The sequence below is a fragment of the Lissotriton helveticus genome, chromosome 1_1 (assembly GCF_964261635.1).
Source record: "Lissotriton helveticus chromosome 1_1, aLisHel1.1, whole genome shotgun sequence".
NCBI classification, from domain to species: domain Eukaryota; kingdom Metazoa; phylum Chordata; class Amphibia; order Caudata; family Salamandridae; genus Lissotriton; species Lissotriton helveticus.
Genome location: NC_136057.1, coordinates 969,586,111 through 969,604,769, shown reverse-complemented (window position 1 = coordinate 969,604,769; position 18,659 = coordinate 969,586,111). Strand labels below are relative to the sequence as shown.

The 18,659-nt window shown below is 46.4% G+C and overlaps 1 protein-coding gene across 2 annotated transcripts in view; it reads left to right on the top strand.

The window, feature by feature from the left end:
- FBH1 (F-box DNA helicase 1) overlaps nucleotides 1–18,659 on the top strand; it is a 664,229-nt gene that overhangs the window by 258,143 nt on the left and 387,427 nt on the right. For both annotated transcript variants that reach the window (XM_078677274.1, XM_078677281.1), the window contains one exon: nucleotides 4,168–4,262. In XM_078677274.1, coding sequence (XP_078533400.1) covers nucleotides 4,168–4,262 — 95 coding nt within the window. The remainder of the gene's footprint in view (nucleotides 1–4,167; nucleotides 4,263–18,659) is intronic.

The following is an 18,659-nucleotide window of genomic DNA, read 5'->3' as shown; positions in this document are numbered from 1 at the left end:
CTTTTTTTGTCAGGTACCAGCACTGAAATCACCTTTTGCAACCCTATCAGCTTTGTATCTTTTATCATTCTGATGCCCCTTATATATCCAATTCAAGGCAAAAAGAGCACTTTATTTGGTGAGGAACTCCGTAATTAAGATGCTACATAAAGAGACCATCCACAGGTTTCAGACAAGTTATGATTTAAAATGAGAGGTATTCTCATTTGTTACCAGTTTGAATGAAATAATTAGGACTCCCTTTATTTCGGTCTCCCGGAGTACCTAACAAAAAGATTGCAACTGTTACCAAACCAGGCAGCCAGACTGATCTACCAACAGCCTAGTAGGGGTCACTCACTCCACTGATGCGGAAACTGCACTGACTACTGGTAAAACAATGCACTGCATTTAAGAGCGGGTGTTTCATCTTCAAATCCTTGCACTGCACCTGCCCTGAATTTATTTCTACATGCATCCATAGGTATAGCCCCGTTCAGAACCTGAGGTCTTCATACTTCAATCTCCTGGTCGTCCGCCCTTTTAAATATAAGAGGCCAGGAGGAGTTAGATCTCTGTTCTGGCCATTTGTTTCTGGAATTCTCGCCCTCTAAATATCAGATTGTCACCGTGCTATCTTTGATTCAGGCAACTCTTGAAAACATGGTTGTTCTTCCAAGCATATTATTGAATAAATGAGCTGCATGCTTTTCCCTGTGTCCAACGCCAAGAAACTGTATGGTGTATGTGCACTCTATAAATAATTTAAAACATAATGTAACTCATGGGTAGCTATTTGTTCTCACACACAGGCACTGATGATAGGCTATTTCTCAACCTCCAGACATCTGTTAGCCAGGCTACTGCCCCTGAGATTTCCTTTTCTGTCTTTATTTTTTATGTCCTCCATTGACTTAAATTTGATAGTCCATAGTAAAGGGCCTAAATATTGAACTTCTGGTACCAGAAGTCAAAAGTATAATATGATATTTGAGCCCTTATCAGTCAGAGCTGTTGCTCCCTTTAATGTGGCACTTACAGTTTATAATGGCTATTTGTGAGAAAACACCATTTGTTTTGTCTGTGAACAACAAGTCTGCCAGTAAACAATTTCCCATTTTACGGAGGACACAAATCACCTAAATGTATAGCACACACAAGAATATGTTGGCATAAAGGCCTCTGGCTAATGCACATTTTAATGCCTTCCCATCTCTTCCTCCTAATAGAATGCAAAAGTGTGTACATTTTGCTTTCTAAAATTCCTTGTGTGGATTATCTTGGTCTTCAGGGAGTCTAACGGCTCTAGTTCATTAGAAAGGTTCACCTTGACTGTGGGGCATAAGTGCGGTGCAATGTTTTTACTAGATAAGGTTGCCTGCCATGGAGCCCTCCAAACACATCCAAACCATCTATCTAGATGTCCTATTGATACAAAAACTTGCATTGATGTATTCTAAAAGCTGCACTGTCAATAAGTATGCCCTATGATGTGGAAAGACTTTTATAGATCGGCCCAATCTTAAACTTAAACCTGTAGCCTTTTTCTGTCTGCTGAGGCTTTTGCTTATCTGAACGGCAACTTCAGAAGTTGTAGATTCGAAATGTATGAAAGGCAAACATTCCTGCCTCAGCAGTAGATGTCATGTCTTTGCAGTTCAGACAAAATTATTGGGTAATCAACAGACTACCAGCTTGTTGGTAACAATGGTTGCAACGAAAGATGTTGAGGGTTTCAGGTCCTCATGTAGGGGAGAGCCTCTGGTTGCCTAGTTTGCGATCTTCCTAGAGTGCTGAAGGAAGATGACCTCGGACAAGTGGGTCCTTCGCATTATTTAATGAGGGTATTAACTTCCATTGTGTGGATCAACTGTATCGCTTCCTCCCTGGAAAGCTTTCATGATATGTCCTAGATACCATGATGGGAAAAGGAGCAGCAGAGAATGTGTCCCAACATTGTCTGTTACTTAAAAAGGTCCAAGTTTAGACTTCAGATTTCTCATCCAGTTGATCAAGAACAAGACATTCACTTAAAGATAATTTTAATCTAGATTAATCTTACCCTCAGTTTGGAAAATATGTATAGAACTTCTTCATATTTGCCATTGGGAGAGAGCACTTTCAATAGTCAGAACTCCAGTTTAGCCGAATATCTGCACTGAGGGTTTTTATCACATTGATAACAGCACATGTACCTTGTTGCACAATTGTGACCATTATCTAATTTTAGAGAAATAATCTCGATTACTCTTGCAGCACCTCCAGTCAATCAAGCAATATTGTAAACAGTCTATAGTAGATTTTGCTCTGTATTTGGTGCTACACAGCAACATTATATGATTGCTGTTCCCCCTATTTGCTGTTTTTCAGTCCGTAGCTTTTCACAGGTTAGGTTGTGAAATCGTAGCAGTGGCTGCACATCAATATACTGGAGCTTTATGCTCGTTCCTGACTACTTTCCACACCACTAACAGTCCACATTCTTAAGGGCAATACTACAACTGTGGCAATACTTAAATTTAAAAGGAGAAATAAGATCCCTCAGACCGTTTAAGGATGCAGTAGATGGACAGTCGAGCACACATGCAACATTTGGCCTACTAATCTACTGCTAAAGATTGCTATACAACCCCAATAGGCTCAACCTGGATGTTATGAGCAAGATTTTTGCTCTTTGGGCATTTACCCTCCCAGTTGTTGACCTCCTCATGAACAATATCTATGTTGAGTACATCAATTGCTATTTTGTCAGCAACCAAGACAATACTTAAGATGACTACTTCCTGGACTGTGTCCGTATCTTCTGAATCTGGCCACTACTCCATAGCTGTTAGGGTACCTCTTATGCAACCTGTTACTAACATTAAGGAACTCCAGTGTTTGAAGAGCAGATATTGGAAGAATAGTAACCGATGGAATAACTTTCTGTGTTTGAGCTTCACCCAAAGAAGGTTTACATGTTCATTCAGTTTAAAAAAAGAATAGAAGGATGCTTATTATGATTATACTGACAGTTGGGCTCCACAGGCGGAAATTATGCTTTGCCGTGTCCACCCGAGGCTGCCTGCTGAAGATAAAAAGAAAACATCATACTTAATAGAAAATACTCTAGCAAATTTCTTGACCTGCCAGTAGCTCCATATTGGAGAGGTATGACAGACAAATCTGGAACAAAATTACTTTATTCCTCTGTTGTTTCAGGGAATGTAAGACACAAAGCAAAGGCTTTTTTGTGTAAAAATTATAGCATCGTCTTGCGTCTGTTGTCTATTGACACAACTTTGCAGTACTTTCTGCAGATCTGATACACAATAAAGTACCTGTCAGAATTTATACTTTTGCGGACATTAACTGAGCATCGCACATTCTGGGGATGCAATCTGGTTTCTCAGAGCTGTACTTGTAGGACATGCCTTTACTGGACAATCTTACCATATCCATTACTCTATTACTATGGAGTGGACGCTCAAACTGTCTTTTGGTAAACATAAAATAATGAAAGGGGGCTACCTGTATGAAGAAGCTTAATGTATAGTTTTAGATCGATTAAAAATAAGAGGAGATACAAATGCACTTGACATGGGGAGCTGGACTTGGGAGAGGAATGGTCGGATGATGTTTGGGTTTATTACTTGACTATCACTTGACTATGATCTACAGACGCAGGTTACTGTTTTTACATTGGATAATGTGTTACATGATTGTAGCATATGCTGCTGCCCTGATTCAGGGATCTTGCACTTGGGTTGGGGCTGTCCCCATAACCAAAAACTGGGAGAAGTCACTTGCGAAATGTCCTGAATTGTTGACTGGGGGGGAGAGGGGAGGGATTGCTTTCTTCAAAAGTGCCGCTGTTTGGATTTGTTGCTAAAGTGCCTAAGAATATTAGACAATTTATTGCATTGCGTTGACATGCTGATAAAAGTGGGGTGGCAATGCATTGTCCAAAAGTTTCAAACCATACAAAAGATTGCTGTGCAATATTTACGATGATCATTCACGATTTTTCTGAAAATGTGACAATACTCTTGAACAGCGGGGATTGAGAATATCCACTTCGTTTGCTGCTAAGCATATCTAAACAATGAGGTTACAACAAATTATTGCATAAAATGTATGTCTGTAATACTGAAACAAAGTGGAGACTGTTACTCTGCTATGGATTTTAACAAAATATTTGCATTTTAGGAACAGATCTGCTGTTAAACTGACGCATGAGCAGAGACAGATCTTGAATCATGATATCGCTCCTGGTCAGGTTGTGAAAATTATGGCATTTGCAGGTAAAAAAGATCTTTCTGGTTATCATTTTCTCTTTTAACATTGGAAAGGTTGATGTTTAATTAAACTGTGCTTAATTTTCTGTAGCTTAAGATCAGGCACTTAAGCAGTTGCCTATGATGGTTTCTAGATAAGATTAGATGTTTGCCTGGTTCACTGACAGAATATCGACCCTAAAAATATCAAGGTCAAGAATATCGTCATCCTATACTTATAATAGTAAGCACAAAAATATTGAGAAACAGATATTGGTCATTAATATCCTTGTATTAAATATCATTTTTAAAATCTATAGAAAATAAAATAATAAATATTAAATAGTAATATTAATAAATAAAAAAATGGACTTAATGTATATTTTTACAAATATAGCAAATAAACTTAATTTATAAAAGTTTAACACACATAATAATTCATATATATATATTTACATGTATCTATAATTTTAATTTATATTATAATTTCAGTTTTGTAATTATATAAAATATACCAAATGTGTGTGTGTGTGTGTATATATATGTATATATATGTATATATGTGTATATATATATATATATATATATATATATATATATATAATATTACCTACTGGCGGTCGCCAGTAGGTAGTTATAGTTAGGATCTACTTTCCATAGGAAATCCGCAACATTCTATTGGGAATAACTTTGGCGCCGGTGGACGAATCTTCACGAATTTCTCAAAGAAGATGGCCCGCTCTGCTCCTTCCCTGAAAGTTTGGGGGGGATTCGTCAAGTGGGGGCCGAGATAAAAGGGGGGTCCCAAAACGTGTTTTCCCCATGTTAATTTCCATAGGGCGGTTGGACTCACTTTTAGCCCGAACGGCTGAATGGATTTCCACCAAACTTGGAAAAATTGTAGGGACTGGTAGCCCGATGTGCCTTTGCAATGTCTCAAGCTATGTGCTCCAGTGGATTTTGAGTAATTTAGGTTAAAAAAAAAATATATATCTATAGGCGCGCACCGGGGCGCATACCAGCGCGCTACGCGAGTACGCGAGCGGAAAGCTGATTGGCTCTCGGGTGTCTGTCAACATTCCAAACAGTTCAGAGCGGCTGCCATCTTGTTTCTCGGTAGGATCGAGACACAAGAGGTGGCAAAAACAAAAGGGGAAATGACTAAAAGGGGGTAGGGTAGACACCCCCTGACCCCCTAGGTTTGATGTGGGGGCCATAAAAGGGCCCCGCAGGGCAAAAAAAAAAATGTAGCTTTTTTTATAAATTAGAGGTAGTTCTAAAAAGAACTGTTTTTTTAAATTCCTTTTGTTGTTTTATATTTTTTTATTGTTTTTTTGAATTTTTTTTACTTTTTTTGGCTTTTCTGAACACTTTTATATTTTTTTGTATTTTTATGGGGAGAAACAAAAAACAGGGAACTGTAAATGGCTCAACTGGAGCAAAAAAAAAAAAACAGGAAAAAATTAATGTTTCTTCGGGCACTTGTGGTGATTCCAAGCACGGGTGATAAGTGTTATGCTTTGCTCACCATAGCATATTGTCCCTCCACAAAATATGCAAACGATTTTAAAATTGGAAAACTTGGTTTGAATAGTTGGGCTCATCTCCCTCGCTTCTGGACCCGATGGGGTGGGTTGATTACTTTGGGAGGTGCTGGCAGAAGATTGGGCAGGGTTTCTGGCAAGTTCCCTGACCTCTGCCCTAGCATAGTTATTAGGGTGCCGGCGTTGCATGTGCCGAATCATGGTGTTGTTGCCAAAAGAGTATTTTTTGTTAGGGTTCCCCCTTGAAAGTTGAAAACCACAAATTAAACAAGTCGTCTTTGGCGCATTAACTTTCTTCTTGTCCTTTGGGATAGAAAAAACTGCCAGATAAAGTGCTCCTTTGGCTTATATGGGGTAGTATCTTCTGGTAGGAACCTCCCCTCCTCTTCCTCCTCCTCTTCTTGGTCTCCACCACTGTGGTGTTGTGGTGGTCCTTGTGGTGGTGGTGGTGGTGGTGGAGGTGGTGCAGATGCTCCTGCAGCTGCTGCTACTGTAGCCATTTTTCAGACAAATAGATACAGAGAGGTCTTTCAACAGGTCTTCCTCACTCAAAGTACAAAGTGAGAATGAGGAAAATAGGTGGGGGCTTTCATCATTTGGAAAACAAAACTGTCCTGAACCAATGAAAAGTGTTACTTTCAGGTCGCATGACTCGGGCCTTCATCATTTGGAAACCAAAACTGATCTCAACCAATGATAAGTGTTATTTTCAGGTCACATGACCCGACGCGCTTACGCTACGCGCCCCGTGGCGCGCCCGGGGGCACGTAGCGTAAGCGCGTCAGGACGTTGCGCGATCGGATACGTCCGGGCGCTTCCGGGTGCGTTTACCCCGTGCGTCATAAGACGCATCACGCGGTTACGCGAAACGTCACGAAGTTGTTTTCGTTCGCGGCAATAGCGCTAATGGGATGCTCACCGGTACGCGCCCTGGGGCGCGCCGTAACACTGCGCTCACCGGTGAGCGCATCGGTACGCGCCCTGGGAGCGCTCCGAGGCAAAATAACAAAATTCATTATAAAAAATATTACATTTCATACCTAGAGAGATTTGCTATTAAAAAACGTTTGAAATTCACTGAAAAAACCATAGGTTTCACACCAGTTATAGTTAGGAATTAGCATTTAAAAAACCTATTAAATTCACTGAAAAAACCATAGGTTTCACACCAGTTATAGTTAGTTGGAAATTTTACTCGCATAAAACCATTGAAATTCCCACGTTATAGTTAGTTGGACTCACTATAACTTGCGCGTGCAATGCACTGCTGATGACGTCACATATTACATCACTCATGACATGGTCAGTGACATCACTCATGACATCACTGATGACACCATCCTTGTGACAGAGTGACAGACCTTCTTTCACTGTAATGTAACCCTTGAAACACATATTCAATAATAGAAACTAAAATGATCAAACAAATGGAGATACCCATACTAGTAACAACAACCAATTCAATAATTCCACCATCTATATACACATCCACTTATTCACCAACAGTTCTATATAGTCACTCATACATATACTCACTCATCATATGTAGTAATACACCTATACATCCTGTTACACACCGACAGTCATCTAAAACATACTCTGACACATACTCACACATGCAAATAAACTATTAAACATCCATTTATTTGCATATACAGCTATACACACTTTACTTCTAAAGAAACTTACACATACTTACTCTCTTAAACAATCACTTATAGAAACACATACTAATTTAAACAGGAACTCTTACAATCTCTTACTCTCACATATACTCACTTGTATACATCAATATTCACATACACTACATTAATACATATGTAATTACTGATAAAGACACTAGTGAGACACTCATTCACTCACTAACACACACATATACACACTCATCCATCCATACAGTCCTGCACATATGCTGTCTTTAAAACACATACAAAGAGAGTCAGTCATTCATGCATCTATGTGCTAGGTAATACCCCCACCAAACCATACAAACACTCATACTGATACTTAGAAAAACATCTAATAACCCATATACATACACATGTAGCTACTCACCAACCCATGCAGCCACTTATACACAAAGTGAAACACTAATACATATATTTAAATATTTAAACATTACTCACTAATATATGTATTCACTAAGATATTCAATAACATATACATATATAACACATATTTATTTTTCACAAAGACACATTCACTGGATGGTGTCATCAGTGATGTCATGAGTGATGTCACTGACCATGTCATGAGTGATGTAATATGTGACGTCATCAGCAGTGCATTGCACGCGCAAGTTATATAGAGTCCAACTAACTATAACGTGGGAATTTCAATGGTTTTATGCGAGTAAAATTTCCAGCTAACTATAACTGGTGTGAAACCTATGGTTTTTTCAGTGAATTTAATAGGTTTTTTAAATGCTAATTCCTAACTATAACTGGTGTGAACCTATGGTTTTTTCAGTGAATATATATATATATATATATATATATATATATATATATATATATATATATATATATATATATATATATATATATATATATATATATATATATATATATATTCGAACACAATTTCACTCCCGTAGGGCTGAAAACAGGCTAGCACACAGGTCTCCGATTTTCAGATGTTTATTGCAACCCTCACACCCTTAACAGACGCGTTTCGCTTAGAGCAAGCTTATATATATTTTTGCAGCGTGAATCTTTCTGGATTCACTATGCTGTGCATTATTCCGCGGTCTTGTGGTTGGGTCCGGATTCGTAGTCTTTTCTTTGTTTTTTTTTTGTTTTTTTTCTTAGCCCAGGTGGGCGTCGGCGTCACACCCCCTTGGGTGTATTTCCGGTGACGTCGGCATGCTTCCTGCGGAAGCTCCCACTCTTGGGCGCCATCTTCAGATTCTTTTTTTCCGCGGTCGGGTCTGGATCGTTCCCGTTTGGGCTCCAGACATTTTTGGAGAAAGAAGGAAAATACAGAAAAGACGAGGAGAAGTCACCTGAAGACTCCAGGGGACTTCACCGACGAAAAACAAGCAAGGATAAGGCGTTTTCCATCGAGATCTTCGACGACCGTCGACGAACACGCGACCAGAGAGGCCCTGGACGCTAGAGGATGGACAACACGCCGTTCAAGTTCTGCCGTAACTGCCACCACAAGTACGCGCAGAAGGACCAGCACCCGGTATGCAACCTTTGCCTACCGGTGGACCACGAGAGCGGAGACTGCAACGCCTGTTCCGCCTTCACCCCGAAGACCCTTCGTGTGAGAGAGAGGCAGAGGGTAGCACACGCCGCCCTGCAGGGGAAGGCCCCGACTCCGTCACTCTACGAGCTGGGGATGTCCTCCGAGGAAGAAGACAACGCTGCCGCCGAAGACGACAGCTACACGGTCGTAGAGACCGATTACACGAAGACTTCTGACAAGGTAGGAGACTCTTCGGCCCCCAAGAACCCGAGAGACTCTGAGTCTAGAAAAATCGAGGGCAAGACCCCGAAAGCGCCGACGCCAAAAAAGGCGGCGTCCGCGACTACTCCCAGGCCCAGCGGATCCTCCGAGAAGGAGTCCCCGGCGCCGAGAGCTGCTGATCAGCAGAAAACGTCGAAAATCGTCCCCGAAAAGGATCGATCGACGAGGGAGAAAGACCCGAAACTGACGACGACGACCAGAGACCCGAAATCCGGTTCGACGTCGAAAACTTCGACTCCGAGAGGCACGGCGACGAGCCATCCGTCGAAGAGAGCGGCCGACCCATCCGACGCGGAACACGCGGCCGAGATGGAAAAGAAAAGAAGGCGCCTCGAGGCAGAAATGGAGAACATCATGCAGCGGAAGAAAGATTTCGACGCAAAGATGAAAGCCTTCACGATCCCTCACAAGACCAAGCCACCAGTGATGGAGGTGGTCGAGGAGGAAGAAGAGATCGCCGAAGGCACCGAGCAAGACCAGGACGTCGAGGTGCTCGACGACCAGGAGGAGTACGAGAATCCCTACGAAGGTTACAGCTATGGGGAGGAAGATGAGGGCAGGACAGACACTGAGTCGGCACCCTCTGACCTTCAGGAGGTAGATTACATCGATGTCGACACCGACAGCCCGGAGGAGGTGGTCGACACCTACCCCTCGAGGCCCTCGCCGCCGGACGACATCGGGGCCTACAACTCGGTGATACAATCTGCCGCAGCAGCTTTCAAGCTCAAGCTCGACGAAGAGAAGCAGAAAGCAGACTTCCTTCTGGAAACATTACTCCCAACACAAACGAGGAGCCAGTTCCTTCCAATGCTCGAGAGCGTCTTGGCTCAGGGGAAGGAAGCTTTCAGGGAGCCCGCAACATGCAAGGCAGTAACTCCCAGAACTGAGAAGAAGTACAAGCATGCCACAAAGGACCCGGCCTACATTCAGGGCACGGTCTCCGCAGACTCCATTATCACGGCCACAGCAAGGAGGAGGGCTAACGTACCCACTACCTCGGGCCCACCACCGGATAAGGAGAGCAAAAGGATGGATCTGGTGGGCAGAAGGATCGAACGGAATGCCGCGACCCACTGGCGCATGGCTAATTCCAACGCCCTGATAAACAGGCACATGTACCAAATCATGGAGGGACTGGGGCAGTTGGTGAAGGACTTGCCCCAGGATGCCAGGCAAAAAGCCGAAAAGCTGATTGAAGAGGGGAAGAATGCGGCAAATTCTTGCCTTAAGACGGCCCTGGATGGGGCAGACACCGCCAGCAGGCTCATGATGATGGGCGTCACGGAAAGGAGGCACGCCTGGCTCAGGATATCCGGTTTCAAACCGGAGGTGCAACACAGCATCCTGAACACACCGTTCAACGGCAGCACGTTTTTCGGACCAACAGTTGATGAACAACTCAGCCAACTGAAGAAAGATAACGAAACAGCAAGATCCATGGGGGCATTGCAGTTCAGAGGGAACAAGAGGGGCACCCCGTCACGGAGGCCCGGCGGGAGAGGCGGAAACCAGCCAGGTACATCACACCAGGCTTTCCAGCAAACGCACCAGGCAGACTCGCAGACTCAGCAGGGTCATCAGAAGCAGCCCTGGCAGTACCAACAAAGAGGCCAGTCCTTTCGAGGGAGAAATGGACGGGGGCAAAATAGAAGAGGGGGCCAGCAGCCCACCTCCAAGTGACTTCAAAAAAATCCGTGTGCCCGCCCACAAAAAAGAACCCAGGGGGCAGCACGTACAGATGGGTCAAGACAAACTAGACACCTACGACCACAGGACACCAGTGGGAGGAAGATTAAGATACCACCTCCAGGAGTGGAGAGAAATCACATCAGACAAATGGATCCTCAACATTATCCAATTCGGATACTGCATAGAGTTGGAGGGGAGGCCAACAAGCAAAAAACCAAAAAGGAAACCACTAGCAGGCAAACAGCTACAGTGCCTTCAGGAAGAAGCAAAAGAACTCCTGCAGAAGCAGGCCATAGAACGGGTACCCTTCGAGGAAAGAAACACAGGAGTATACTCAACGTACTTCCTGGTACCAAAAGTAGACGAGACAATGAGACCCATTCTCGATTTAAGATTCATGAACAAATTCATAAGAACGCAGAAATTCAAAATGACCTCCCTGCAAGAGGTGCTCCCACAATTGCAGATCGGGGACTTCATGGTCACTATAGACCTCAAAGACGCATACCTGCACATCCCAATGAACAGAAAGCACAAACACATGCTCAGGTTCACCGTCGGAGAAAGCCACTACCAGTTCACGACACTGGCCTTCGGTCTAAAATCGGCACCAAGAGTGTTCACAAAGTGCCTCGCAGCAGTCGCAGCGCACCTAAGAAGGCAAGGGATACACGTATACCCTTACCTGGACGACTGGCTGGTGAAAGCAAACTCATACCAGAAATGCAAGCTGCACGCACATACAGTGACCAGCACGCTCATAAACCTGGGGTTCTCCATCCATTGGAAGAAATCATCAATGGAGCCAGAACAAGTGAAGATCTTCCTGGGAGCACAGATCAACACCTTACAGGGCAAGGTGTTCCCCAGCGAGAAGAGGGCGAGGGCGCTGGTGAAGGAAACTCGCCTCTACCGGAAGGGACAAGCTCGGACAGTGAGGACTGCGAGCAAGATCATGGGGATGATGGCATCATGCATCCACCTGGTACCGAATGTACGACTCCACATGAGACCCATTCAAGAATGGCTACAGGAGCAATGGTCACAAGCTACAGGCAGTTGGGAGGATCTAGTGGTTGTAACGCACGAAGTGCAGAAGGAGATGACATGGTGGACCATGGAGAACATAGCAAGGGGAAAGCCTCTAACGCCCCCAACGCCAACAGTGACCATCACCACAGACGCATCCCTGAAGGGATGGGGCGCTCACATGGAGGAGCTCAAGGTGAGAGGACTGTGGACACCGACGGATGCCACAAAACACATCAATTACTTAGAGTTGAAGACAATCTTCCTTGCACTGAAAGCCTTCCAGACAAGACTGTACAATCACAAGGTGTTGATACAAACAGACAATACCACTGCGATGTTCTACATCAACAAGCAGGGGGGCACCCAGTCAGCCCCGCTTTCAACGCTAGCACAGGAGATATGGAGGTGGGCAATCCCTCTCAAGATAGACCTGCTGGCCATACACCTGCCAGGGAAGGACAACATACAAGCAGATTGGCTCAGCAGGCAGACTTCAGCATCCCACGAGTGGGAGCTCAATGCTCAGGAGACAAGGCACCTATTCGACAGATGGGGAACTCCATCGGTGGACCTGTTTGCCACACGCCAGAATGCAAAATGCCGAAACTTCGCATCCAGGCAGCCCGAGGAGGGGTCACTGGGGAATGCCCTATGGATAGATTGGTCAGGGACATTTGCCTACGCCTTTCCCCCGATACCACTGATGCACAGAGTACTGAGCAAGTGCAGAGCGAGCAACATGACACTGATACTGGTCGCACCACAGTGGGCGAGGCAGTAGTGGGACTCGCAGATCATGGAGATGACACAGTGTGCACCCCACAGATTCAGCAGGAGGAAAGACTTACTCTCCATGCAGAACGGAGAGGTGCTGCACCCAGAGCCAGAGAGCATGAGCCTAGTAGCGTGGCTCCTGAGGACATAGAGTTCGCACATTTAAGGTTGCCAGAAAGTACACTGAAGGTCCTGCGGGAGGCAAGAAGGCCTAGCACTCGGAAGTGCTATGGGGCGAAATGGAAGAGGTTCACAATATGGTGTAGACAAGAAAGGCTTCACAATAAAATGAAGAGGGACTCCACAGTGCTAAAGTACCTGACGCACTTGCTAGAGAAGAACCTTAGCTCATCCTCCTTGAGGGTTCACTTAGCAGCAATAGTCGCCTACACAAGGGGTGAAACGTGCAGGAGTTTCTTCACATCACAGGTGGTGAAGAGATTCCTAGAAGGGGCGAAAAGGATCGCACCGCCCAAGCGGGTGCCGCCACCGGCATGGAACTTGAACATAGTCCTAACGGAACTCATGAAAGAGCCCTTTGAACCGCTCCACAAGGCGTCCTTAAAGATGCTAACCATGAAAACAGCTTTCCTGGTTGCAATAACGTCCCTACGCAGAGTAAGCGAGCTTCAGGCTCTGACGCTACAAGAACCCTACATACAAATACATAATGACAGGGTTGTGATGAGGACTGACCCAAACTTCATGCCGAAGGTGGTATCTAAATTTCACATGAACCAGTCTATACAGATACCGAGTTTTTTCCAAAAACCAACAACTGCGGCAGAGCGAGCTCTGCACACCCTGGACGCCAGAAGGGCAGTCATGCACTACATCGAAAGGACGAAGGGACACAGGAAGACAAAACAGTTCTTTGTGTCATTCGCCAACAGTTACATGGGAAAAGCAGTAACCAAAAAGACCATTGCACGATGGATCGCACAGACAATCCAACTCTGCCACAAGCGGGCAGGACAAGAGCTAGCAGAGGGGACACGTGCCCACTCCACTAGGAAAAAGGGCGCTACAATAGCCTTCCTGGCTAACACACCCATACAAGACATATGCCTGGCGGCAACATGGGCTTCGGTGCACACGTTCACGAAGCACTACTGTGTGGACATACAGATGAACAAGGAAGCTCAAGTTGGACAGAAGGTGCTACAGCACATATTCAATACCCAACGCTCATCTTCCACCCACTCGCCACAGAAATGAGAAACCGCTACAAAATCTATGCACAGCATAGTGAATCCAGAAAGATTCACGCTGCAAAACGAATAGTTTTCTTACCTGTCGGTGTAGTTTTGCAGCTTGAAGATCTTTCTGGATTCACTAGCGAACCCACCCACCTCCGCCAGAAAGATGAGGCTGGAGAGAGAAGAGGTGGTTAACATAAGAAAGGATATTTAAGAAGTACAGAGCGGTAAAATACCAACTAATTAGAACATTGCCATTACTTCGGAAACGAAAGAAACACGGAAAAAAAGAACCCGAAGATGGCGCCCAAGAGTGGGAGCTTCCGCAGGAAGCATGCCGACGTCACCGGAAATACACCCAAGGGGGTGTGACGCCGACGCCCACCTGGGCTAAGAAAAAAAAAAAAAAAAAAAAAAAAAAGAAAAGACTACGAATCCGGGCCCAACCACAAGACCGCGGAATAATGCACAGCATAGTGAATCCAGAAAGATCTTCAAGCTGCAAAACTACACCGACAGGTAAGAAAACTATTCGATATTACCTACTGGCGGTCGCCAGTAGGTATATATAGTTAGAATTTTCAAAAATCCCATAGAGAAAAAATCCTATGTCTAATAACTTTGGCGTGTGTGGACGGAATTGGCTGAAATTTTCAGGAAAATGGAACATTTAGTTTCTGAGCAGCCCCTGAAAATTTGGGGGGGTTCGTCAAGGGGGGGCCGAGAAAAAAGGGGGGTCCCAAAACGCGTTTTTCCCATGTTCATTTCCATAGGGCGGTTGGCCTCACTTTTAGCCCGAACGGCTGAATGGATTTGCACGAAACTTGGCAAAATTGTAGGGACTGGTAGCCCGATGTGCCTTTGCTAGGTCTCAATATATGTGCTCCAGTGGATTTTGAGAAATTAACGTTCAACAAAAAGATATATATCTGTAACAGCGCTCCGGGCAGCGCTCCGCTTCGCGTACTTTTCGCGTTACGGAGCTTTGCGAAGCGAAGCTGATTGGTTCTCCGGCGTCTATAAACATTCCAAACAGTCCGTAGCGGCCGCCATCTTGTCTCTCGGTAGGATCGAGAGACAAGAGGAGGCCAAAGCGAAGGGGCAAATGACCATAAGGGGGCATAGTAGATCCTCCCTGACCCCCTAGGTTTGATGTGGAGGTTTTAAAAGGGCCCCGCGGGGCAAAAAATAAAAAAAAAAAAAAAAATCGAACGGCTGAATGGATTTGCATGAAACTTGGCAAAATTGTAGGGACCGGTAGCCCGATGTGCCTTTGCTGGGTCTCAATATATGTGCTCCAGTGGATTTTGAGAAATTAACGTTCAAAAAAAGATATATATCTGTGACAGCGTCCCGGGTAGCGCTCCGTTTCGCGTACTTTTCGCGTTAAGGAGCTTTGTGAAGCGAAGCTGATTGGCTCTCCGGTGTCTGTAAACATTCCAAACAGTACGGAGCGGCCGCCATCTTGTCTCTCGGTAGGATCGAGAGACAAGAGGAGGCCAAAGCGAAGGGGCAAATGACCATAAGGGGGCATAGTAGATCCTCCCTGACCCCCTAGGTTTGATGTGGAGGCTTTAAAAGGGCTCCGCGGGGCAAAAAAAACCAACAACAAAAAACGTTTTTTTTTGGTGGGGTGCGCCCGGTTCGCGTAACGGGAAGCGGACTGGGGAGCGAACTACAAGGAAACAAGAATGATTGACTTTTAACTTATTGTATGTTTATAGACTTTTTTTTTTCTTTTTTTTCTGCTGAGTGACGTCTCGGCCTATCTCCACGGGATGCAGTCCCTACCATCTCGGCGTTTAAGCCCAGGGGTACCGGTAGTGTGGGAGAGATAACATCTGTTAACGTTCGATTCGAAGGAAATCAGGAAGTGTTGATAAACATTGTCTGCGCCATCTTGCCTTTTTTCAAATGCCACACTTTTGTCGTGCACGGCCGCCATTTTAGATGCCTTGACCAGACCCACTCTCTGCACGCTGTCGATCCTTAGCATGGCTCCCCACCCTCGCAAGCATCTCCCCCAGGCACTGGTCACCCCCGCTCTCTGTCTTATGCATGGGCAATAAACCTCCCCCCATCTGCGCTGCTCTTCCCTGAGAATCACACCCTGTGCCCGCCCGACACCTCCCTTTCGCCCTATTCACTACCGCACCCTCTGACACTCCTCTTCCTCTGTGTCCGATTGTCCAGGCCGGTCCCAGGCTATCAGCTAGCCCTGCAGATGTAGTTTATGGCCCCAGCTGTAAAGAATCACCCCTCTTCAAAGGAGTTACAGTAGATCAAGGCCCCCACCCGATGAGATCCGTCACACCACACGCGTTCCTACTATCTGAAAACCATCCTGTATTGTGATTGGGGAAGGGACCGAGCCTGAAGCGGAAGATTCCAGGGATGCCTCTTTGTACATCAAAGTTTTTACAATTATGTGTCACATTAAAAATATATAGCACTCCAACAAAGTAGTAGGATTATAAAACTTTAATAACTTATAAATATATACAACGCAACAAAAACAGTAAAAACATTTAAACATTTTTAGGAAAAAAGAAGCAACAATGGTCAGTAGCTGTGTTTTGTGCGAATAGTCCCAAGGCAGCACAACGTGCTGAGTTCTGGACGGCACCCAGGTGATGTTGCCTGGGTGCCGCACTGGTTTTGGGTATCCTACAATGCAGCTCCGAAAAACGGCGTGGGGCGTCCCAGGGGGTGGCCTCGTCAGTAGCGGTCTGTTGTGCGAATAGTCCCAAGGCAGCAGAACGCGCTGAGATGTGGATGGCACCCAGGTGATGTCCAGTAAGTTGCCGCACTGGTTTTGGTATCCTACAATGCTGCTCCGAATAACGGCGTGGGGCGTCCCGGGGGGTGGCTCGTCAGTAGCGGTCTGTTGTGCGAATTCCCAAGGCAGCAGAACGCGCTGAGATGTGGATGGCACCCAGGTGATGTCAAGTAAGTTGCCGCGCTGGTTTTGGTATCCTACAATGCTGCTCCGAATAACGGCGTGGGGCGCCCGGGGGGGGGGGGGTGAGGCGGCGTGAAATCGTCTGCTGTAGTGGGGCGCCCCTTTACCGTTTCAGTTGCCATTCCGCTCGCTTTTGGTACACTGTGCCAAAATCCGCCATTCAGCTGAGTTGCGCCCACTCTTGCGGTGCAGCGATAGGCGGCTGCCACAGGACTCTCAAAATGACGGCAGGCTCTTTCCTTTTTGGGCCTGGTCCACTGAAATGGCCCTGGGACACCTTGGAAATCGGACGCTTGTCTGCTAGGTCTTGGACCCCATTCTCGAAAGCGTCCCCTCAGCCTTGAAGATTCTACAAAAGTCTTGGGGGCCCCCGACTCCTGCAGGCTTCCGGTGGGGAGCGGCTGCCATGATTGCTCGCGGAATGACCACGACGGAGCCACGAGATGGTGGTGCTTTCATGCTGACGCCAGCTTCAGTCTGAAACATCCAGAAACAAGGTGGGGCTTTCATCGTTTGGGAAAAAAAAAAAGTTTTCATCCAATGAAAAGTGTTATTTTTAGGTCATATGATCAAGCCTTCCATCATTAGGAAACCAAAAGTAAAATGAACCAATGCAAAGTTTTATAAACAAGTCACATGACCTGTTATGCGGCATAGGGTATAAAAAGCGTAGAAAATCCGTTGGCACGTGAGGCGGCGTCAGTAGCGGACCGATGTGCGAATAGGCCGAAGGCAGCACAACGCGCCAAGATCCGGATGGCACCGAGGTGGGGTCCAGCAAGTTGCCACACTGGTGTGGCCATCCTACAATGCTGCGCCGAAAGTCGGCGTGGGGCGCCCCGTTGGCCTGTGAGTTCACGTCAGTAGCGGACCGATGTGCGAATAGGCCGAAGGCAGCACAACGCGCCAAGATCCGGATGGCACCGAGGTGGTGTCCACCAAGTTGCCGCACTGGTGTGGCCATCCTACAATGCTGCGCCGAAAGTCGGCGTGGGGTGCCCCGTTGGCCTGTGAGGCGGCGTCAGTAGCGGACCGATGTGCGAATAGGCCGAAGGCAGCACAACGTGCCAAGATCCGGATGGCACCGAGGTGGGGTCCAGCAAGTTGCCGCACTGGTGTGGCCATCCTACAATGCTGCGCCGAAAGTCGGCGTGGGGCGCCCCGTTGGCCTGTGAGTTTGCGTCAGTAGCGGACCGATGTGCGAATAGGCCGAAGGCAGCACAACGCGCCAAGATCCGGATGGCACCGAGGTGGGGTCCAGCAAGTTGCCGCACTGGTGTGGCCATCCTACAATGCTGCGCCGAAAGTCGGCGTGGGGTGCCCCGTTGGCCTGTGAGGCGGCGTCAGTAGCGGACCGATGTGCGAATAGGCCGAAGGCAGCACAACGCGCCAAGATCCGGATGGCACCGAGGTGGTGTCCAGCAAGTTGCCGCACTGGTGTGGCCATCCTACAATGCTGCGCCGAAAGTCGGCGTGGGGCGCCCCGTTGGCCTGTGAGGTGGCGTCAGTAGCGGACCGATGTGCGAATAGGGCCAAAGGCAGCGCAACGCGCCAAGATCCGGATGGCACCGAGGTGGGGTCCAGCAAGTTGCCGCACTGGTGTGGCCATCCTACAATGCTGCGCCGAAAGTCGGCGTGGGGCGCTCCGTTGGCCTGTGAGTTCGCGTCAGTCAGTGGGGGTTGTTTGAGGATCTGACTGCACTGGAAAGCAATGTGATGCTGTGCATCGCCCCCAAGATGAAGGTTC